General features: G+C 54.0%; 1 protein-coding gene across 1 annotated transcript; it reads right to left on the bottom strand.

Moving 5' to 3' along the window:
• Positions 1 to 14102: 14102 nt before the first annotated feature.
• LOC141736761 (scavenger receptor cysteine-rich domain-containing protein SCART1-like) lies at positions 14103 to 21670 on the bottom strand. Its single transcript, XM_074571331.1, has 16 exons — positions 21335 to 21670; positions 21037 to 21135; positions 20601 to 20705; positions 19828 to 20146; positions 19161 to 19475; positions 18607 to 18933; positions 18206 to 18520; positions 17534 to 17848; positions 17008 to 17070; positions 16609 to 16923; positions 16161 to 16196; positions 15740 to 15877; positions 15482 to 15577; positions 14977 to 15060; positions 14609 to 14761; positions 14103 to 14359 (listed from the first exon to the last, which is right to left on the bottom strand). Exons 1-16 carry the CDS (start codon positions 21668 to 21670, stop codon positions 14103 to 14105), a joined length of 3273 nt encoding a protein of 1090 aa, XP_074427432.1.
• Positions 21671 to 22563: the final 893 nt, after the last annotated feature.

Genomic DNA, 22563 nt, shown 5'->3' with positions numbered 1-22563 from the left:
CAAAAAGGGCAAGAAGGAGGAGCCGGGGAACTACAGGCCGGTCAGCCTCACCTCCATCCCTGGAAAGACGATGGAACAGCTCGTTGTGGGCGTCATCTCAAGGCATGTGGAGGAAAAAAATGCTATGGGCAGTAGTGAACACGGATTCACCAAGGGGAAATCCTGTGTGACTAACCCAATAGCCTTCTGTGATGGCGTGACTGGATGGATAGATGAGGGGAGGGCAGTGGATGGTGTCTACCTTGACTTCAGCGAGGCTTTCAACACCGTCTCCCACAGCATCCTCATAGGGAAGCTTAGGAAGCGTGGGTTAGATGAGTAGACATTGGGGTTAATAGATAACTGGTTGAAAGACAGAGCTCAGAGGGTTGTGATTAGGGGCACAGAGTCTAGTTGGAGGTCAGTGAGGAGTGGTGTTCCCCAGGGGTCAGTGCTGGGTCCAGTCCTCTTCAATATCTTCATCAGTGACCTGGATGAAGGGACAAAGTGCACCCTCAGCAAGTTCACTGATGACACAAAGCTGGGGGGGTGGCTGACACACCAGAAGGCTATGCTGCCATCCAGAGAGACCTGGACAGGCTGGAGAGTTGGGCAGAGAGGAGCCTCATGAAATTCAACCAGGGCAAGTGTCGGGTGCTGCACCTGGGGAGGAATAAACCTGTGCACCAGGACAGGTTGGGGCTGACCTGCTGGAGAGCAGCTCTGTGGAAAGAGACCTGGGAGTCCCGGTGGACAACAGGATGACCATGAGCCAGCAATGTGCCCTTGTGGCCAAGAAGGCCAATGGCATCCTGGGGTGCATCAAGAAGAGTGTGGCCAGCAGGTGGAGGGAGGTCATCCTCCCCCTCTACTCTGCCCTGGTGAGGCCACATCTGGAGTGCTGTGTCCAGTTCTGGGTTCAAGAAGGACAGGGAACTGCTGGAGAGGGTGCAGCAGAGAGCTACCAAGATGCTGAGGGGACTGGAAGACCTCTCTTATGAAGAAAGGCTGAAGGATTTGGGTCTCTTCAGCCTAGAAAAAAGACGACTGAGGGGGGATCTTATCAACACTTATAAATAGTTAAAGGGTGGGTGTCAGGAGGATGGGGCCAGACTCTTGTCAGTGGTGCCCGGGGACAGGACAAGGGGCAATGGGAACAAACTGGAACATGGGAAGTTCCATCTGAACATAAGGAAAAACTTCTTTACCTTGATGGTGACAGCGCTGGAACAGGCTGCCCAGAGAGGTGGTGGAGTCTCCTTCTCTGGAGATCTTCCAAACCCACCTGGACACGATCCTGTGCAACCTCCTGCAGGTGAACCTACTTTGTCAGGGAGGTTGGACTAGAGATGATATCTAGCGGCCCCCTCCAACCCCTACCATTCTGTGATAGTGTGGTTCAGCTCCAGCAAAACGCTTTGCATGATCTCCCTCAATATTCGTTTACCACTGGTGACACCACTGGTGACCGGCTGCCAAGAGGATTTCACCCCATTAATCACAACTCTCTGGGCACGGCCATCCAGCCAGTTTTTAACCCAGCAAAGAGTACACTTGTCTATGCCATCATTCACCAGCTTCTCCAGGAGAATGCTGTGGGGGACGGTGTCAAAGGCCTTGCCAGCCAGCAAGCTGTTCCAAGTTCCAGCCAGCTCCAAAAGAAACCCACCGCTGGCCAAAACTGAGCCCGTCAACGAGGATGGTGGAACCTCTGTGAGAGTGTATTTAAGAAAGGACACAAGGGCTCGAGTGGGAGAGGAGTGAGGGAAAAACCAGTGTGAGAAACAGCCCTGCAAACACCAGGGTGAGTGAAGAAGGAGGGAGAGGAGGTGCTCCGGGTGCCAGAGCAGATGGTCTCCTGCAGCCTGTGGAGAATACCACAGTAGAGCAGGTATTTCCCTGCAGCCTAAGGAGAGGAGCACAGTGGAGGAGGTAATCCCTGCACTTGGTGGAGGACCCAACACTGGAGAGGTTGGATATTTCCTGAAAGAATTTCAGCTTGAGGAGCGTCCATGCTGTAGCAGGTTTATCTCAAAAGACTGTAGCCTGTAAGAGGGACCCCATGGGAAAAGTGGTAGAAGGAAGGAGCAGCAGAGAGGAATTGGTATGGACTGCCCAGGACCCCCATTCCCCATCGCCGTGCACTGCTCAGGGGGAAGGAGGGAGAGGAGTTGGGAAGGAAGCAGCAAAGTTCAGCAAGGGAAAAAATGTGTGGGAGGAGGCTTTCCAGGTATAAGGTCTTCCATCGGTCCTATGCTTCTTTGACCCTCAGCATTTGCAGTTTGTTGCGTGAAAAGGGGCAAAGCGGTTTTAGCAGAAGATAAACCCCCTTGCGTTCTAACACTCCTCACCGAGGTGGGAGGCTAGGTGCGGCTAGGTTTAAATTCTGAGTGATGCCCAATTCAGCACTATCAGTCCAATCGCGTTTAATATGTATTAAACTATTACGATTTGGATACGCTAATAGTGGACTGCACCTTCAGTCTAGTCGTGCTCCTGAACTAGCACGGCCACTCTCGAGTCTTTGGTCGCGTTCAGTGAGAAACCAAAACGACTAGCTACTTAAAAAAGTGCAGTTTATTTAAACAACAGATATATAGGTTCTTAGGATTGCCGGTGATAAATACACTGTCTGCAAAGCACGTGCAAATGAAAGTATTGTTACATATACAAAACGCGCGACAAAGTTATAAACAATACAGCCTGGCTTTAAATGTAGAAAAGAGAGTCTCTAGAGAAGTTTCTAAGTTTCCCGAGGAAGCACTCGGTATAATCTAAGTCTTACCCAAAGGCGTCCCTATGGGGGGGAAGAGAGGCTCAGCCCGGCGACTGATCCCAGAAGTTAGTGATGTAATTCTTTATGATGGTGTCTTCCCTGGGTATCCCCCCTCTCTTGGGCTATTTTTATACTATTTGTTATCTTCAAGGTGGAGTTTGAGTGACTTTAGTCATACATACTTTTATCATGATTGGTGTAAATTTCTCTCGCTTCACAATTAAAGGTATAGTTTACGAGAAATTCAGGGCGCAGACTCAAGAAGGAGTGGTCGCACCTTGGAGGCGGGTAGCCTTCGGGATGGAGGTGTGTTTTGGTATTATAATGACATTATAATGAGCAAAGTTCGCACAAAGGACAGCATTTCATCAAAATTTGACAAAATGTTGGCTCTGAGCATCTAGCGGGCAGCTAATTGGCAGCTTATCTGTTTCATGGTATCATCCCATTCCTGTATCCGCTATACATCATAAGGTAAAGCCACGGAATAATTGCATCCCGTCCCGTACCTCATGTAGCTTATCAGGGAACCACAGATGTTGTGTCCTTCATGCCAGCTGCGGCTATTTTCTACCTCAGAAGCCTCTTGATTTTATACTTTTCCTTAATGTGTGAACAATGCTGTACTTTTGTATTTTTTAGCCAATTTAGTATTTATTCCACATAATCCACCCTGTGACTACAGTCACTCAAGCTCCACGATACTCAATACTGATAGGAAAGATCACATGTGTTCTTGTGGTGAGGGATATCAAGTGCAAATACATCTCGTGGAGTGATCAAATGAGTTAAACTTTTCATCATATTCCAAAGTCTAACATACAAAACAATTGTCAAAGCGAAGCACAAAACAATGAGTATTAGTAAAATGACAACAGAATGGAGCATCTTGTTATAAAGTCCTGTAACTGTCGGTGACCATCCAAAAAGAGTATCTCCCCATCCATGTCCTCCGTCTCTCTTGACTCTTTCCAGCACTTGGTGTATTTCTTCAACATCATGATGGACGGTAATCAAAGTTCTCTGTCCATTTCCTTGGGCCTCTTTCAACAGTCGCTTCAATTCATCGTGTTGTAGTAACTTCTTCACCAGTGAGAGATTCATTCTGATGGGGGTAGGCAACAAATCTCGAATCAATGTATAATTAGATTGTAGCAATTGAAAAGATGTAACAGGAGCTGAATAATTGAAGTCACATCCGATAATGTTAGTAAAGTTACAAACACAAAGGTTTGAGTGATTACTTATATCAACTACTATGTCATCTATGAATACAAGACTACAGGGAGACCTCATGCAAACACACCCTTTCCCAATATATACAAGCACAGTTTCTGGGGTTTCATCGGGATGTATCTCAAAGTGACAAACATTCTGGTTGGTGTCAAGACAAATGTCTTGTGCTTTCAGGGTATTACTCTCACAAATGAATCCTTGTTGGTCTCGTGAAATGCATGCGTCAACATCAACAGTTTGCCACTTATTCTCATTTTGTTGTGCCCACACTCTGTGCTCTATTGGATAGAGTATGGCTCCTTGGTGATTCAACCCCAGCGCAATGATTGGGTATATGGTGTATACCAAAGCATTGCGTATTGTTAAGACAAAAGCTGTGGCCTTGCTCTCAATGGGATCATAGGTGAAGTTAATCAGATACCACCAGGACTGAAATTTTTTCTCAAATTCAATTGCGTTATCCCATATTACTTTTCGAATTTCGGTGGGCAAGGTGCCTTCTTCACCTTCCCTTATGATTGCGGCTGTCATAGATTGCATCCACAGTTGGGCTTGGATACAACTAAGAGCCAAGGAAACATTGTTTTGGGTTGTACCAAGTGCATCTGTGATCAGCTGATGGTCCTTTTCACCCGTTTCTTCCCACTGAGGCAATATATTCGATAAAAGCCATTGGTGGTTTCCCAATGCTAATAGAGAGGACTGTAGGGGACGTCTTAATTTGTCCAGATCAGTAGCGGTTGTGACTAGTTTGTTGGCAAGTATCTCAGCATCTATACTATTTAAGACTCCCAGGTCTGTTCCTAAGATACCAGTCACATCCCTCTTCAGTCGTTGTGAAGTGGCAAAAGTTCGTCTGCGTAACCATGCTGACCATCCTGCATAAGATGTACTTAGGAATGGTAAACAAGTGGGTTTGATTGCAGAGATTTTAATCTGCATTGACAATTCTAGTCGTTTGAGGGAATATGTGGGATTAAACAGTATCTGTTGTTGACCTGTGTGTTTAATAACATAAGGGCCAATGTTGAAAATGTAAGGAGTTAGACTAATGGAGGGCTTAGAAGGTACGCCTTTGAGAGTTTGTGGGGGTGTAGGTTCTGGATTTATTTCGGCAAGTTCAGGTGTATTTGAGTCAATCATAAATTCAAATAACAATTCTGTGCCCCTGTAGCCCCAAATACAATACACTATTGTAGGTTTGATAAAAGTGAAATTGTGCCAGCAATCTGACTTTGGCTCCATAATTTTGTAACAGTCAGTGTTGTATTTGTCTGGTTTGGTAGAGTCTACATAGATGGTTTTAATTACAGTTGGCCTGTGGTGAGTAGACCCATTGATAAATCGGCAACCAATGTGTATCCTCTTTCCAAGGGTGGCCTCGATTTTAGCCATTTGAAGTGAATCATTCCATCTCCATTTATCTCTGGAATATACTTCACTTCCTTGTATAACCAGAGTGGAGAGATTTAAACCCCTTTTGTTTCCTGGTGTTCCGGTGCTTGCAGTGTACCGTGACAAAGCATTATCCCAAAGGTCAGGTGCTACGTCTATCTTGAATTCAAATAGCAGCGCTATTTCATCCTGTTGCCAACAACAAGTTACAAGAGTGGGTTCAACAAGAGTAAAATTATACCAGCAATCCCACTTGTCGGTGACACAGTGCTTTGTCGTCATTGAGCGTGGGTTCTGAGGGCGAAATATCTCTATTCTCATGGCCTTCTCATGGTTTGAGCCGTTGATCATTCTACACCCTACTCGGGCTTCCACCCCTGCCTTACCTTTCAGGACTGGGTACCAACTATTCCAGGTCCACTCATGTAACACCTCATTTTCCTGTAGAACTACAGTGGCCAAACTCAATTCTCCCTTTCTAGTACCTGCCATCGCATTGTGTTTAACAAAGGCTTGAGACCATGGCCACTCTGGGTCTCTCTGACTACAAACAACAGGGAATAAAAAGGTAAAACTGAATAGCATCAATTCCATCTGCCAATTTGTCATTTTAGAATTTGGGCCTCCAGGTAGCCATACATAATAAAAATAGTATTATTGCCAGGATCAATGTCAGGATTCCCTGGAGACACTCAAAGGTAGCGTAGGCCAATCCGTCTGTACAGCTCATCCAAGGTTCCTGTAAGACACAAAGGAAAAGAAAATCTGCTCGGTCTTATTCGACTGACGGGGTTAAAAAGAAGGCGAGATCCACCGGGTGCTGATCCGGTGTATCTTCCCTGAACAGTCCTTGGCTTCCCATGCATAGGGATTTTCGGGAGTAGCTAGCACCATTGGTACCGTCCCAATTTGAGGCATTTTCACTAGCACAGGTTGCCCAGGGTGAAATCTTCTGGGGTATTTTCCCGGTTCATTGGGAGCTTTTGGAGAGATAATATTGGCAGATACACAGAAAGCTTTCATTTTAGGACAGCCGTCTCCACTCCATCTGTTATTTAATTGATAGATGGCATCGTCCAATCGCAAATGCCAACCAGGTTCATGAGTTTTTGCAAAACGCTTAATCAATCCATTGGTGCGTTCAACAATGCCATTAGCCTGGGGATAATAGGGAGTATGAAATACCCATCGAATCCCTTCTTCTTTGGCCCAATCTTGTACCACCGAAGCGGTAAAGTGTGAACCGTTATCACTTTGGATTTCCTCGGGAAGGGGAAGTGTGCTGAACCACCCTTTTAGGCCTTTCACTGTGTTATCCCCGGTAGCTGATTTGAAACTGCTGGCCATACTGAGGCTGGAGATAATCTCCACTCCTACCAGGACATATCTTTTCCCACCTGATAATCTCAAGGGCCCAATATAGTCAATCTGCCATGAATGCCACAACGTTTTCTTGTCCCGAATGTGTAAGGGAGGCGCCTTACTCGGATGATCTTTGCTGAGTTGTAGGCGACATTGTGAACAGGCAGTTACTATTTGTTCGCACAGCTTAACCGACACGGGCCACCCCCGGGCTAGACCTTCCTGATACAGGTCAGCACGGCCTGTGTGGCCACGTTTAACATGTAACCATTCAAGTAAGCGTTCCCATTCCCGACCATCATCTACAATGTCAATTTGCTGTAGCCGCGTGAGGCTATCTACCTGTTGGTTGAATTGAGCAGTGATCGAGTTTGAACGATCATGGCCTTTTACCCAACCAATGTGCAATGTTCTCTGTCCTCCTATTTCTAACAGTTGCTTCCAACTGTCCGTCTCCCAAATCGGGACTCTGTTCACCTGCCAATCATTGGCTGCCCAGTGTCCTATCCATTCAGTGGCTCCTTTAAAAACAGCATATGAGTCAGTGTAAATGGAGGTGGCTCCATGTTGTGCAGCTAGTAGGACAGCTCTGAGTTCCCCTACTTGTGCACTACCTTCTCCTGTTTCAATTGCTCTTTCTCCCGTTGCTACTTCCAGTGCTACGGCCTTATATTTCCACTTATTGTTTTCATGGTGAGATGACGCATCAGTAAACCACACTCCTGTAAGATCACTGCCTTCCTTCAGAGGAGGAGCTTCTTGGATCGGAGATGGTCTATTTGGTGGGGATTGGAACAATAGGGCACCATCTATATCCTTTTGCAGCTTGGATACTTTAACACTGCCTTCAGAGATTGGCATGATTTCATTAATGCCTTCTAAATAAGCATACCAGTTTCGAACTGTAGGTTTCTGGGCAATGCCAGCTGGTGGTGTTGTCCCTTTACGGACCACATCTAGGAGGCAAAAAGGTGCCCGAATGATCACACTCTGTTCTCTTCTTATCTGCTCTGTTCGTTGCAACGCTCGCACTAGGGACAGTAAACCCTTCTCAAGGTCTGAATATCTGCTCTCAGTATCATTGAAGGAGTGAGAGCTAAATTCTAATGGTCTCTCCGGTCCTGCTGATCCTTTCTGCCATAAATTACAATGGGAACCATGTTCACTGAACCCCCATTCTATGTGGACAGGGTCAGTTGGATGTATAGGACCAAGCTGTTGGAATAACCTTAGCTCCTTTATTAGTAATTGCAGAACATTAGTGTGTTGTTTAGTCCACTCCCAGGATCTACCCTTTTTGAGCAAATTATAATGGGGGCGAGCAATGATGGAAAAGCCAGGGATGTGTTTACGCCAATAACTTAAAGTTCCCAGAACTTGCTGTAATCCATCCTTCACGCTGGATGGATTCTGTCCATGCTGTATTTTTTCCAGGGTATCCTGAGGGACAGAAGCAGCTGCCTTAATCCACCAGACCCCCAGGAATTTAACTTCCTGTGCAGGTCCCTGACACTTTGAGTCTGGAATTTCCAATCCCAAATCAAGTAATGTTTTTCGGATGTTTTTCATCATGTCTTTTACACTTGCTTGGTTCTCTCCCCCTATTAGGATGTCATCAATATATTGGTATACCGTACATCCCTGTGAAACAGGAATCTCTGATAGCACTTTAGCTAAAGTATTATGAGCAATAGTGGGGGAATGTTTGTATCCTTGTGGAAGTCGGTTAAAGGTATATTGGACTCCTTTCCACGTGAATGCAAACCGCGCTTTGTCTTGCTCAAGGAGGGGAATCATAAAAAACATGTCTTCAACATCTAAGGCAGCCATCCAAGGATGGGCAGCTCCTTTTATCATTGTCACAATTTCTGCAATATTTGGAACTGCGGCAGTGAGGGGTGCAGTGTTGGCATTCAACTTTCGGTAATCTACTGTGAAACGCCATTGCCCGGTTGGTTTCTTTACCGGCCACACTGGTGAATTACAAGGTGAGTGAGTCCTCTTGATGATGTCTCTTTTTTCTAAATCTGATACCACCCCGTCTGCTCCTGCAAGCGCAGCTGCAGGCAGTGGATACTGCCGGACATTAGTGATTTTAGAGGGAGGTAACGGCATGGAAGTTTCCAAGAGACTCAATTTCACTGTGTCTATTACTTTTTCGCATCCTGCAAAACTCCACACAGTTCCATCTGGGAATTTCCACATTCGCCCACGCAGCACGTCAAATCCTAGAAGGTTAGCACGCGAGGCACCCACTAACACTTCCGCCCTGGTCATCCGCTGCTCTCCCGGCAACCAGAGGTTAATTTTTGCAACGGGGCATGTTTTTACCACACCATCAATTCCTGCGAAGTTGACTCTGCGTCTGGTGGGATTTATACCTAGAAGTTGTGCCGTTTCATTAGTGATTGCAGACATTTGGGCTCCGGTATCAATAATAAAGTTTACTGACATCCTCCGGGGTCCGACAGGAATGGCGATAATAGGTTCAGAATCTTTATGAGAGAGCCATTGAATAGCTAGTACCCGCCGGACAGGGTGGCTCACTGCCCTCCCCGGGGATAGGAGTTTTTTGGCTGGGACTCTGACAAATCAATCAAATTACGCTCTGGTGCAGAAGGCACAATTTTCTCACAGCTTGGGGATTCTCTGGTTAGACTTTTCTCCCCAGCTGCATTATTCTTTCTAGTTAGAGATTGGACCAGTGTACGGAGATCTCCTGTAGGGACACTGTGCAAGAATTGTCGGGGCACCCCTAATTGTAGGGCTTTACGCCACAACTCATTTCGGTCCTTATCAGGCTTAAACCTTTCCACCGGTTTGGGGTTTTGAGTGTGAGTTTGGACTTGGCGAACCTTTCGGGGGTGTTTGGAGGATTTTTCGCTAGTTAGGCTGGCCCAGCCCATTCGGCGCCCATATTGGTCTATTTTCTGTACATATTAATTCCAGGTGGGCATGTAGCGACGCCGGCCCCGCCCATGAGCATCCCGAGAATCCCGTATATGATCTTGAGTACGAACAACAAATGGCTTCAGGCAATCGGGAAGACCACGGATGAGAGGGGCTAATCGATCGGGGTCGATAGCAGCTGACATTGGGGATTTCCGAAATTCCTCTCTGTCATACATGGCTTGCAGACAAGCTGCTTTCCGTATCGCCGCAAACAGTTCAGAGTAGCCTGTAGCTCTAATCTCTAATGGCTCTCCCCTCTCTCGCGGATCCATACCACCTGCCCAAAAGGCTGCTCGAGCGGTTAGGGAATAATTATGATCCCCGTCCATTGTAGTTAAAAACACTCCTGGTCCCCAAGAGTCTCCTGCTTCTTCCTCACTCAACATAATTCTATCTCCTCCTTCAGAAGAAACTCGCCACACATACTCAACAGCTGATTCTTCTGGCCGCCTCGAATATTTTTCCCTTATGTTCGCTAACTCTGTTGGTGTCCACGGAATAGTACGCACAGTGTTGCGGACTTCTTCATCATCCTCATCAACTGTGGTTTCAGTTTTAATCAGAGGTCGTAAAGGAAAGACTCGAGATTTCACAGTAAAAGTCCTTCCCTCCTCATCTTCTTCCTCCTCTTCACTATTAGACCAAAAATCTCCGGTCTGGGTTCCAGAATTTGGATAACACATTAATTTACGAATCTGTTGGACCTGGGTCGAGGGCTGCATTTTATCTAAGAGCCCAGTCACCCTTTCCAATAACATTTTAAGTTGGTGATTTTCACTCCCAAGTTGAGCATTCCGGTTTCCTAAACATTCATTCTCACTCACAAGCTTATCGACTTGAGTTCTTAATTTTTCTCCTGTCTCCTTTTGAAAGGCTAGTGATGACTTCAACACCTCATTCTCCGATTTCAGGGTTGCATATTCTACAGCTGAAATCAGATTAGGAGCAGGGCTTTCCCTAGCTTCTTGTTGTGCACAAGATAAACAGGCGCCTAACACCGCACAAATCACACCTTTGCCTTTCCCCGCTCTGAGCTTCTGTGAAACCCGACACTCTTCAGTACGTTCCACCACTTTCTCTTCATCCTTCCAAAATTTATGGGCCCACTCCTTCCCAGCCTGGGAAGGAGCACAATCATATTTTTGCAGCAGTTTATCCATGGCAATCCTGCCGACTACGCCAAAATTCTGTTGCGTGAAAAGGGGCAAAGCGGTTTTAGCAGAAGATAAACCCCCTTGCGTTCTAACACTCCTCACCGAGGTGGGAGGCTAGGTGCGGCTGGGTTTAAATTCTGAGTGATGCCCAATCCAGCACTATCAGTCCAATCGCGTTTAATATGTATTAAACTATTACGATTTGGATACGCTAATAGTGGACTGCACCTTCAGTCTAGTCGTGCTCCTGAACTAGCACGGCCACTCTCGAGTCTTTGGTCGCGTTCAGTGAGAAACCAAAACGACTAGCTACTTAAAAAAGTGCAGTTTATTTAAACAACAGATATATAGGTTCTTAGGATTGCCGGTGATAAATACACTGTCTGCAAAGCACGTGCAAATGAAAGTATTGTTACATATACAAAACGCGCGACAAAGTTATAAACAATACAGCCTGGCTCTAAATGTAGAAAAAAGAGTCTCTAGAGAAGTTTCTAAGTTTCCCGAGGAAGCACTCGGTATAATCTAAGTCTTACCCAAAGGCGTCCCTATGGGGGGGAAGAGAGGCTCAGCCCGGCGACTGATCCCAGAAGTTAGTGATGTAATTCTTTATGATGGTGTCTTCCCTGGGTATCCCCCTCTCTTGGGCTATTTTTATACTATTTGTTATCTTCAAGGTGGAGTTTGAGTGACTTTAGTCATACATACTTTTATCATGATTGGTGTAAATTTCTCTCGCTTCACAATTAAAGGTATAGTTTACGAGAAATTCAGGGCGCAGACTCAAGAAGGAGTGGTCGCACCTTGGAGGCGGGTAGCCTTCGGGATGGAGGTGTGTTTTGGTATTATAATGACATTATAATGAGCAAAGTTCGCACAAAGGACAGCATTTCATCAAAATTTGACAAAATGTTGGCTCTGAGCATCTAGCGGGCAGCTAATTGGCAGCTTATCTGTTTCATGGTATCATCCCATTCCTGTATCCGCTATACATCATAAGGTAAAGCCACGGAATAATTGCATCCCGTCCCGTACCTCATGTAGCTTATCAGGGAACCACAGATGTTGTGTCCTTCATGCCAGCTGCGGCTATTTTCTACCTCAGAAGCCTCTTGATTTTATACTTTTCCTTAATGTGTGAACAGTGCTGTACTTTTGTATTTTTTAGCCAATTTAGTATTTATTCCACACAGTTGCACGTGCCTGGCCTGCCCAATTACCTTCACTACTGTCCCCTTTGTACGAGGCCCACAGACATCTTGGCACGCCCAGCGTAACGTGGCCTCCACCAAAGCTGGAGCCCACCTGGCCTTGGAGGCAGGGTGTGGCCCGGTCCCCTCTGTCCGGGGCTGGGCACAGCTTTTCCCTGGGAACCTCCCTGAGGAGCACTCCTCGTCTGTGTCAGCCTGGGGCCCGGCAGGGGTGGCCCGGGGACAAGGGCTGCTGGGGCAGGGCTGAAGGAGCTCAGCTGGGACAGCGTTAGACTGAAGATCTAAAGGTGCCTGGTTCAGCCCTGGGCTTCAGCAGTGATTTTTCTCCCTCTGCTTTTTGCAGAGCCCGTCTGCTGCCTTCCAGCCTGCCCCAGCCCTGCTTGCTCCTTCACCTCTTGCCAGAGCACTGTCCCTGCCCTGGACCTGCACATCTGCGGCTTAGAAGGAGCCTTCCTCCAGCCCCACAAGTCCCCAGCCTGCCCCTGGGCAGGACTCTCCACTCAGGGCTGCTTTGGGGTGGTCTCCAGCTGTGCGTCCTTCCCTGCTCCACAGGATCGGGATGTGTCCTCTGCAGGGTCTCTGCACGACCCGGTTCCTCTCCTCTTTGTCATGCTCAAGGGTGCAGAGTCTGTTCCCCTCCTCAGGCGCCTCCTGCACCTTGTCTTCAGTTCCCAGAGCAGAGGCCACTGGACCCATAGTCCCAGGGAGAGACACTCCCTGGAGCTGCGGCCTGAATGGCAGCATCCTTCCCCCGGGGGGGTGTTGCAGTGAGACCTCTGATGTGCCCAGGACAGCTGACAAAGGCACGCTGAGGATCACCCACCGGAGTGCATGGCCATCGGTATTGTTTAGTCACACGCTGTCCTGAGCAGAATTTCTTGGCCCCCTTTGCCCCCCTGCTCCAATGACTGGTAACACACCAATATGCTCCTCTCTGGGCATCAGCCCCATGGAGATGGACACCTGCCCTTCACCCCACCTCCAGGGATGCTGCGGGGCAGAGGGGTGCAGGAGAAGGCCCGCTACATGGATGAGGGCATGTGAGCTTTCTGCCCCCATGTTGCCCCATCGCACACCCTGGGGATCCATCAGAGCCTGGGGGCACCTCACCCCAGGGAGGGCATGTCCCTCACCCTGTTGTACTTCTCCTGCTGTGCCGCTGCGCACAGATGTGGCGCACATATGTGGCACACAGGGGGGTTGCCCTTGCCCTGGGGGGCAGAGGAGGCTCAGGAGTGTTCTCCTCTCCGTTGGCCCTGGAGGGGGCCAGAGTGTGGGAGCAGCACCTGCAGACAGAGCCTCCTTCTGCCCCATCGCTCTTCAGAGACGCTGGAGGGGCAGTTCTCTGCCGTGCAGCCCTGTGCCAGGATCAGGCCCCAGGGGAGAGGCCGTGCGGACTTCCCCCATCTCAGGAGGGCTCAAGTGCTGTTTCCTGCAGAGGGTCCCTGGGCACCCAGGGGACAACGGGGCTGTGCTTGTCACAGACCCCTCATGGGAGGAGAGTGTCTCCTGCTGGGAAGGCTCCAGAGGGTGTAGCTCAGTGGCAGAGCGCCCACTTTGCATGTGGGAGATCCTGGCTTCCATCCCCAGCATCTCCAAGGGGCTTCTTCCCTGAATGCCCAGCCTCAGGGAAAGGCTGGAGCTGGAGCCTCTGGTCCTCTGCAGGCACTGTGGGCCTGCCCTGCCCAGCCAGGGTCTGGCTGTGGGGTGAGGAGGGCTGTGTGCGCTGCCTCCTTGGAGCCCCCTCTCAGGAGAGAGGCGGGCAGCTGTGCTGGACCTGAGCTCAGCTCACTGCCCTGCACCACACACCCACCCGAGACATGCCCCTTCCCCACCACCATGTCTTTGGGCTCCGGTATCCTCCAGCCACTCTCGGGGAGACAATAAAGCACCTGGGCAGGCAAGCACAGCTCTGGCTCAAAGGCTTTTAATAAGAACCAATATGGGGCCCCCTGTGTAAAAACAGGGGAATCAAAATCGAGGAAACCCCTGGCAGATTCTGCTGCCCGTGGGAAAAGGGAGAGGGTTCCCTGGTGCTCACGGCTCTCCCAGCTGCACAGACCTCTCCTCCCTCCTGGCTGCCCCCAGCTGCACTGCAGGGACGGGCTCTCCTGGCCCGGGGCTCAGGGACCGTTGTGCACTGAGCTCCGGTGTCACAGCCTCTGTGTCCTCAGGGGGATGTGCCACAGACACCTCTTCAGCATCGTCATAGCCCGTGCTCTCTGGGGACAGGGACCAGCCATCCCCTTCAGCTCCGGGGGCACCAGCACCTCTCTGGGAGAGCAGGTTTGGCCCTGCAAGCAGCAAGGCAGGCCATTGCATGTTCACCCCATGGGGTGCCTCTCCTGGGTTGTACATCACCTTCCTCCCTTCTCCTCACCAGTCCTGAGACGTTCAGCTCCCTCTCCCACCCATGGTACCCCAGAAGAAACTCCTGGGGCAGGTTCTCCCATCCCAGCACGTTGGGCTCTCAGTGTGACAGTGATTCATCCAACACCAGGGATGCCACCCCAGGAACCAGCAGCACTTTCTTTCCCTCTCACCTCCAGGGGTATCCGTGGGTCCAGATCCCTCCTCTGCCACCCTGGGCATTTCCCAGTCTTCCTGCCCAGGGGAAGGATCCTCCCCAGGGTCAGAAACCTCCCTGGCATCATCATAGCCATCAGCTGGGTCACCTCCAGGCAGGACAGGGACATCTGAAAGGAGAGGAGAGCTGGTGACAGTGAGAAGATGCATTCTGCAGAGCAGAGGATGGGAGGATGCGCAGGGACATGGGGCTCCGACATCGTTGTTTGCAGCCCCACAGGAGATCCCGCCCGATCTCCCAGCTCCAAGGGTGACGCTCAGTGACACTGCTGTCCATCACATGTCTGCAGGGAGGAGAGATACACCCCTTCCTGCCCCCCATTACCTGGTGCTGGCCATGGACCATCCTCCTCCTCGCTGTCCCCGGGGTAGGGCTGCAGCTTGCTCAGGGACCCCTCTGAATAGGAGCCTGGAGAGAGGCCCAGCGGGTGTTAGGGGAGTGCGCTCTGCTGACCCAGCTTGTGCTCAGTGCTGCTGGGGACGTGGGACCCACAGAGCCACGGCTGCACGGGGACGAGGGCTCAGGACTCACCCTGCTGCCCTGGGACAAAGCCCATCTCCAAGGGCCTGCCAGAGCTGCCCTGGGACAGCCCCTTCCCTCACCCCTCAGGTGTCCCCCAGGGTGCAGGGGCAGGCAGAGAGGGGCTGTCCCCAAATGGGACGCGCAGAGCAGGTGGGGAGAAAGCTTCTTTCCTGGGCCCAGGACATGGGTGCTCCCCACACAGATCCAACAGCCCCACAACCGCACGAACCATGGGTTAGGGGGCTGCAGGGCTCAACCCTGGGTGGCAGCCAGGGGAAAGAGCACTCAATGAGGGACGCACACCAACCTGAGCCGCTGAACCTTGCCTGCTTCTGCCATGCTGGGCTGGAACCGATCTCCTCGTACACGGCCTCAGGGAAGGGCTCCTGAGCTCTCTCAGAGCCTGTGGACAGAGGCAGGGCTGGCCCAGGGATGGTCAGAGAGGGGATGGGATCCCGCAGAGAGCACACACTCTTGTCCCCCCAGCTCTGCCTCTCCCGCTCACTGACACCGCACGGCACTCCTGGCCTTGCCAGCAGGCATCTTCCCCTGGGAAGGGACCCACCTCTGCGCCCAGCCCTGGCGCTTCGCACTTGCCCGGCCAGGAGGGCCAGGAGCAGGCAGACAAGGGCTCCCAGGATGATGCACATGATGACGGGCAAGGAGACTCTCCCGCTGCCGGTCAGACGGCCCCGCGTGGGATCTGCATGGCAGGAACACAGAAAGGGCAGCACCAGGCCTGGGAGAGGTGAGGGGCCGGCACACCCCAGTCCTGACCCCCATTACATACCGGGTTTCAGGGGACGAGGGATGGGGAAGCTCCCACCTGACTGGGTGAATGACAGCCCTCCCCAGCCTCCCGCCCCACCGCTGCCCCGGTGCCTCCTCCTGGGAGTTTCACAGCCCAGCAAGGAGCCCCTTCCCTCCGGCTGTGGGTCACAGCCTGGCCCCAAGAAGACCCAGCGCTGGTGGGGAGGACGGGTTACCTGCTGGAGGGGTTGGTGCTGCCGTCCTGGGTGCATCTGCAGAGGAGGAGAAGGAGAGCTGGGCTGAGAGGGTGGGGGTGCAGGTACCAGGGAGCCTCCTCTCTGACACCCCGTGTGTGTGTGTGTGTGTGTGCGCACGTGTGCATGTGCAGACATCCCTGCCACATCCCACCCAAATCGCCCCTCCTGCACGACTGGTGAGCATGGCCAGGAAGGAGCGCAGGGCCCAGAGCAGGGACAGAGCCAGCAGCCTGGGAGGTGCCCCTGGGGGCTGCAGGGCCCTGCGGGCAGAAGCTGGAGGACACCCAGCCCCACAGAAGCTGCTGCCCACTCGGCAAAAGGCTCTCCTGCTCTGCAGGGATGGCCTTGCTCTCAGGAGCTCTGGAGCCATGATGGCAGCTAATGGGGTAAAGGGCTCCCTGTGAGGTGTCCCAGCCCTGCCGCTCACCTGAGCAGTTCACGGCCGCGTCCTCCTTATGGCGGCAGGCACCGCTGTCCCCAGGCCGGGCCCAGCAGTCCTGCAGAGATGGCTCTGTCCCCTGGCACTCCACCTGCTCCAGCCAGATGGGGCCGCTCCCCTCCCCAAATGCAGCCTCGGCCAGGGCAGACACCGCAGGGCCACAGCCCAGCTGCCTGCATGCCACCTCGGCATCCCGCATGTCCCAAGAGTCGTCACACACCGTCCCCCAGGAGCCGCGGTGCCACACCTCCACTCGGCCGGAGCACCCCTTCTCCCCTCCCACGGCACGAATCTTCTCCCTGTCTGGAGAAGGCAGAGAGCTCCCAGGGCCACGGGACAGCAGGCAGAGCCCTGCCAGGCGAGAGGGGCATGCAGAGGAGCAGCTACCTGTGCAGCTCGGGGTGCTGGGGCATGCAGCCATTGGGGCCGGGGGCGTTTCTGGCTGACTCCCTGCAGAGGGAAACGCTGTGGTGAAGGGGCTGCTGCAGGGGGGCATGCAGCAGAGAGCGGGGCTCAGCTCAGCTCATGCCAATCATAGCATCAGCTGAACCCTGGTCATTCCGGGGACACACACTCGGCAACGTGGGGGACCCTGACTGCTCAGCCCCAAAGGGACCCTGGGTCACAGAGCAGCAGGAGGGTCTCCATGGAAGGGACACTCCTCAGAGCCCTGGCTGTTCCCTTCTGGGACCTTGCTTCGAGAAACCTCTGCCTCAACCAGGCAAAGCTGGGAGCCCAGCTGGCAACCGCTGGTGAATGTGTGGGGCTCCGGGAGAGGAAGTCCCATTTTTGGTACCAGCAGCAGCAGCATCTGGCTTGGAAACGAAAGGCCCCCGCAGGCCCAGGAATTTGACCATGCCCAGCCAGGAGCAGGAACGCAGGGGATGCTGGTGCCCGGCTAGCTCAGAATTACCGTTGCAGGTGATGTGGGTCTCATCTCGCAGGTCGTCGCATGACTGCGGGTGCCAGGGAGCGGAGGGACACTGCCAGAAGGAGCTGTTTCTCTCCCCACACTCCACACGGTCCAGCCAGGCCATGCCAGACAGCCTGCCGTAGGGCCGTTGTGTTTCCAGGGACCCGCTGTCCCCGCAGCCCAGCTCCTTGCATGCCAGCGACACAGTTTCAGGAGTCATGGAGTTGGAGCAAACGCTCCCCCACGTCCCATTGTAGAAAACCTGCAGGCGCCCGGAGCAGTTGGTGCCGTTCTCCAGCCTCAGGGCCATGAACTCTGGGAAGAAAGGCAGCGAGGGGGAACAGGCTGGGCTGGGGCTGGGGGAGCAGGGACACCCCTGCACCCGCCAGGCCCTCAGACAGGCAAAGGCACGTCCAGCAAGTCCCCCTTGCACCCACGGACAGAGAAATGTCCCTGATGGACAGACACCCCTGCCCTCCCTGCTGCCCGTCAGGGACAGCAGAGCTCCCCAGGGACCCCCGGTGGGACTGAGGGCACCTGTGCATTGGTGTCCCCACGGTGGCCTTTGTCAGGGGCTCAGAGCTGGCCAGGAACAGCCTCGGCCGTGTCCGGCTCTCCCCTCGTCCCGGCCTGCCTGGGCACTGGGCTCCCACCACAGCTCCCGGCACACACCTGAGCAGACGACTCCTGCGTCCTCTTTGTGCCCGCAGTCGTGCTGCCCCCAGGACCCTGCCGGGCAGTCCCAGAGAGCAGCTTCGGCCCCGGAGCAGTTCACGCTCTCCAGCCAGATCTGAGTGGAGCCTTCCCCGAACCGAGCAGAGCCAACTGCCTCCAGCGCCCCTCCGCAGCCCAGCTGGTGGCAAACGACGGCAGCATCAGACAGGTCCCAGCCGTCATCGCAGACGCTCCCCCAGCTGCCCTGGTAGTAGATCTCCACTCTCCCAGCGCAGCGCCCAGGCCCGTTCACCAGCCGCACCTGACGGCTCCCTGTAGCAGGAGGAAATCCCGGCTGCCATCAAGGGCCAGCTGCCCACCCAGCCCAGAGCCTGAGGGGGCCGTGCAGCGCCACTCACCCCAGCAAACGACCCCCACGTCCTCGGCAATCCCTGCTTCCAGCGCACTCTCAGGCAGGGAGGTGTTGCAGAGGGTCAGGTTGGCCTCGTGCCCTGCACACCGCACCCCTTGCAGCCCCACGGGACCCGTCCCTCTCTGAGCCTTCGGGGGGTTGTAGGCTGCCTCTGCCTCTCCGCACTGCAGCTGCCGGCACACCACGCTGGCCTCCTGCACGTCCCACTGCTCATCCAGGACTCTGCCCCACGTCCCGTGCTGGAAGATCTCCACTCGCCCGTCGCACGGGCTTCCTCCACCCACCAGCCGCAGGGATGCGAAGCGAGCTGGGCCTGGGGAGAGCAGCCATGCCCCAGCCCTTGGCGGCATCGGGGAGCCCGGCAGCCTGCAGCACGTCTCCAGGCTCTGGCACCCTTGCAGGAGGGCCTTGGAGCTCGCCTGCCTGCCGCCAGCCCTCTGTGGGGAGCTTCTGAGCCAGAGCCTTGCACTGCCACAGGGTCCCCTGCTTTGGGAGCATTTAAGAGGAAAACAGAGTAACCGAGTGTTTTCCTGCACTCACCTGAGCATATGACAGCAGCGTCGTTCTCATGGGAGCACGGCGAGGCCCCCAGGGCAGTCACTGGGCACTCTCCCAGGTGGGCTTCAGTCCCGTCACAGTGGAAGGAGTCTCTCCAGACAGGGCCGCTTCCTCTCCCAAAATGCCCTCCTTTAGGAATGGACTCAGCAAACCCGCAGTTGAGGTGACGGCAGAGAACGTGGGCGTCCAAGAGGTCCCAGCGGGAGGCACAGAGGGTGCCCCAGGCCCCCTGCACATGGACCTCCACCCTCCCCTCACACGCCGTGCTGCCGTTCACCAGCCTGAACCCTGTGAACTCGGGACAGAGAAGGATGAGACAGGGCAGACTTGTGCTTTTCTCCCTTGGGTGGTGGAGTAGAGGCCAAATGGACATCCTGCCTTTCTCCTCCTTCTGCACCATTTTAGGGCTGCAGACAAACATTCAAGGTCAGGTTTAACGGGGCTCTGAGCAACCTGATCTAGTTGAAGAGGTCCCTGCTGGTTGCAGGCAAGTTGGACTAGATGACATTGAAAGGTCCCTTCCAACCCAAACCATCCTATGGTTCTGTGATCACCCCTTCTGTCCTCACACCCAGCACAGCACAGTCCCGTCCCTGCTCCCCCATCATCGGCACACCCCCGGTGGTAACACCCTGCCCTGAGTCCTTACGTGTGCAGGTGACACCGGCAGCATTCGCATGGGTGCAGGGCTGGTCCCTGGGGGACCCCGTGGGGCAGGAGCTGAGAAGGGATTCATTCCCCACACACTGCAGCTCTCTGTCCCACATGGGACCAGACCCTTCTCCAAAGTGAGCTGCCCCGGGGACAGACAGGGCTGTGCCACACTGCAACTCTCTGCAGACCACGTCGGCAGCTTTGGGACCAAAGTCGGAGTCACAGACAGTTTTCCACTTGTTCCTATCACGGATCTCCACTCGTCCTGAGCAGGGGTTGTCCCCTCCAACCAGCCGGACAAATCCTGGAGTAACCAAAGAACTCTGTGAGTTCCCACAGCCCTCTGGCAGTTACATACCCATGTCCCACCTGGTCTGCAAGGTGGCCACAGGCAAAGAGACCCACGACCCTCCCAGCAGCTCCCAGTGGGTGTTGATGGCACAAACACACCAGGGACCCCCTGCTGCTCCCCCAACATCATCACAGCACTCGTGGGTTGGCTTTTCTCCCAAACCCACAGCCACAGGAAGTGCTTAGAAAAACTGCTGCCCTCCTGGAGACCCTGGGCTACCTGGCACTGGCCCCAGACACTGCAGCGCTTGAGCCCAAGGAGATGGGCTGAGGTTCTGCTGGCTGCTGCAGCCTGCTCTGCCCCACCAAGCTGAGAGCCAGGCTGAGGAACCCCTTGGAGCCACCAGAAATGGAGCCCATTGAGGCACTGCTATTAGATGAGACATGTCAGAGGGAGTAGATGTGGTGCAGCTGTACCTCCAGTCGCTGTCTCCACCAGCCCCCAGCTCCAGCACCTGCCTGGGGAGGGTCCTCAGCCAGGGCCAGAGAACACTGCCAGGAGTGCACATCCCTGGCCCCCAGCTGGGTAGAGGGCAGGAGAGGGGGCAGAGGAGCAGCCCTGGGCTGACACGAGCTCCCAGGGCAAGGAGAGACAGAAAGTGCTGGCAAGTGCCCTTGGCACCGGGCAGGCAGGGGCTGGGGTAGGCAGCAGAGGCTGGGCAGCAGGTCAGCGCTGCCTGCACAGGGGTGTTTCCCTGTGGGCTCGCTCTCATGGGGTGGCTCTGGAAGGGGAATGGGGTGGCCATGAGCCACCCAGCTCTTCTGCCCAAGCCCAGGGCCCCTGCCCTCTAAGCAGCCCCTCTGCTTTGGGGGACTCATGTCTGCCAGGGGACACAACCCAAAAGTCCCTGACCTCCTTGGGCCCAAGGTTGTGGGTGGCCACGTGAGCTGCTCTAAGTTCCTCTTGCATGAGGGCACCATCTCCCAGCCCCAGGCACTGACGGAGGGTGGGCTGAGACACATCAGGGGTCAGGCAGTGGCGGGTTCCCACTGGCTTTTCCTCAGGGACCGGGGAAACCAGCCATGACAGTCCCAGCTCAGCAGCGTGACCAGCCACACCAGGCCCTTCTCCAGTAACCCCTTGTTTCCTTGAGGGCACAGCCAGGTCCCTTCCCCCATCCTGGTCACAAAGGTGGGGAACAGGCTGGCACCATACCTGAACACGTCACTCCAGCATCCCGACTGTGATCACAGTATTGTCGAATCCCTTCTCTGTTTGTGCAATCAGACAGGGCTGACTCGGTGCCATGACACTCAACATAAGCCATCCAAATGGGGCCGGATCCTGGCCCAAAATGTCCGTACTTAGGAGCTTCAAGAGCAGACCCACAGCCCAGCTGCTTACATACCACTGCAGCATCATTCGTGTCCCAGTTGTAGCCACACACAGTCCCCCACTGGCCCTGGTGTTTCACCTCCACTCTCCCAGCACAGCGTCCGCCGCCATCCTGCAGCCTCACCTCTGCAGCCCCTTCAAACATCGACATGGGACCGCTCAGGAGAGCACCGAGCCCCAGAGTGCAGGTCTAGAAGGCCCCCCCCGCCCAGGATGAGTCAGAAGCACCACGGTGGGAGGGTGGGAGTCCTCACCCCTCCGGGCTGTCCCTTGGCCAGTGTGGGGGTTCCTGCTCTCCCCACAGCCTGTGAAGGCTAGGGGTGCAGTACTCCAGCCCTTCTGGGATGGGCTATTCACCATAACACAGCCCTGGGAACCTCCTCCCCACTCCCATGGCCCCCTCCCATGACCACCCACTCATTGTGCCCCCAGGCCCTGCACAGGGAACCTGCTCCTCCCCAGCCCAACACCCCATAACAGCCCCATGCCCCCAGCCCCACAACTTCCCCTGCCGACCACCTGCCCTGGCGCCACCCAAGCTCACATCCTGCCCAGGCCTTTCTGTGTCCTTGGGGAACACCAACATGATCCCAAGGATCCCCCCAACCCATGTCCTCTCCTGGCCCCTGGTGGCAGCCCAGCCCCTGTGCTTGGTGGGGGCCCCTGAGAAGGGAACTTCTCTACCACCTGTGGGTGCAGACAGTCCAGTCCCCCTCTCTCTGTGGCGCACAAACTGCCTTCCTGGTGTCAGGGCTCCCCTGAAGCCTGGAGCCACAGCCAGCCTCAGGGGAACAGTACTGGGGAACAAGTCATCCCAAAAGGGTACCCCAGGATGGGTTGTCTTTAAATGCAGCCAGGCACAGGCTGCCCGAAATACTGGAGCACTGGAAGTGGAGACACCCTCTCCCAGCCAAATGGACACAGGCAAAGGCACAGGGTCCATGGACTTGAGCTCCTCCTGACCCTCATCTCAGCGGCACTTGGAAAGAAACCCTCTTCCCAAAGGGCTCTTGATGACCCCACTGGTACCCGATGGCCCTGGGC

The sequence above is a fragment of the Larus michahellis genome, unplaced genomic scaffold, assembly GCF_964199755.1.
Source record: "Larus michahellis unplaced genomic scaffold, bLarMic1.1 SCAFFOLD_115, whole genome shotgun sequence".
Classification (NCBI taxonomy): Eukaryota; Metazoa; Chordata; class Aves; order Charadriiformes; family Laridae; genus Larus; species Larus michahellis.
This window is presented reverse-complemented; position numbering and strand designations above follow the sequence as displayed.

Coding starts and splice junctions, on each gene's coding strand:
- LOC141736761 (XM_074571331.1), bottom strand. CDS start 21,670: ATGTCGATGTTTGAAGGGGCTGCAGAGGTGAGGCTGCAGGATGGCGGC. Junction 20,147..20,600: donor GGTGGAGACAGCGACTGGAG/GTACAGCTGCAC, acceptor CAGAGTTCTTTG/GTTACTCCAGGATTTGTCCG. Junction 15,578..15,739: donor CGCCAGGGCTGGGCGCAGAG/GTGGGTCCCTTC, acceptor CTCTGTCCACAG/GCTCTGAGAGAGCTCAGGAG.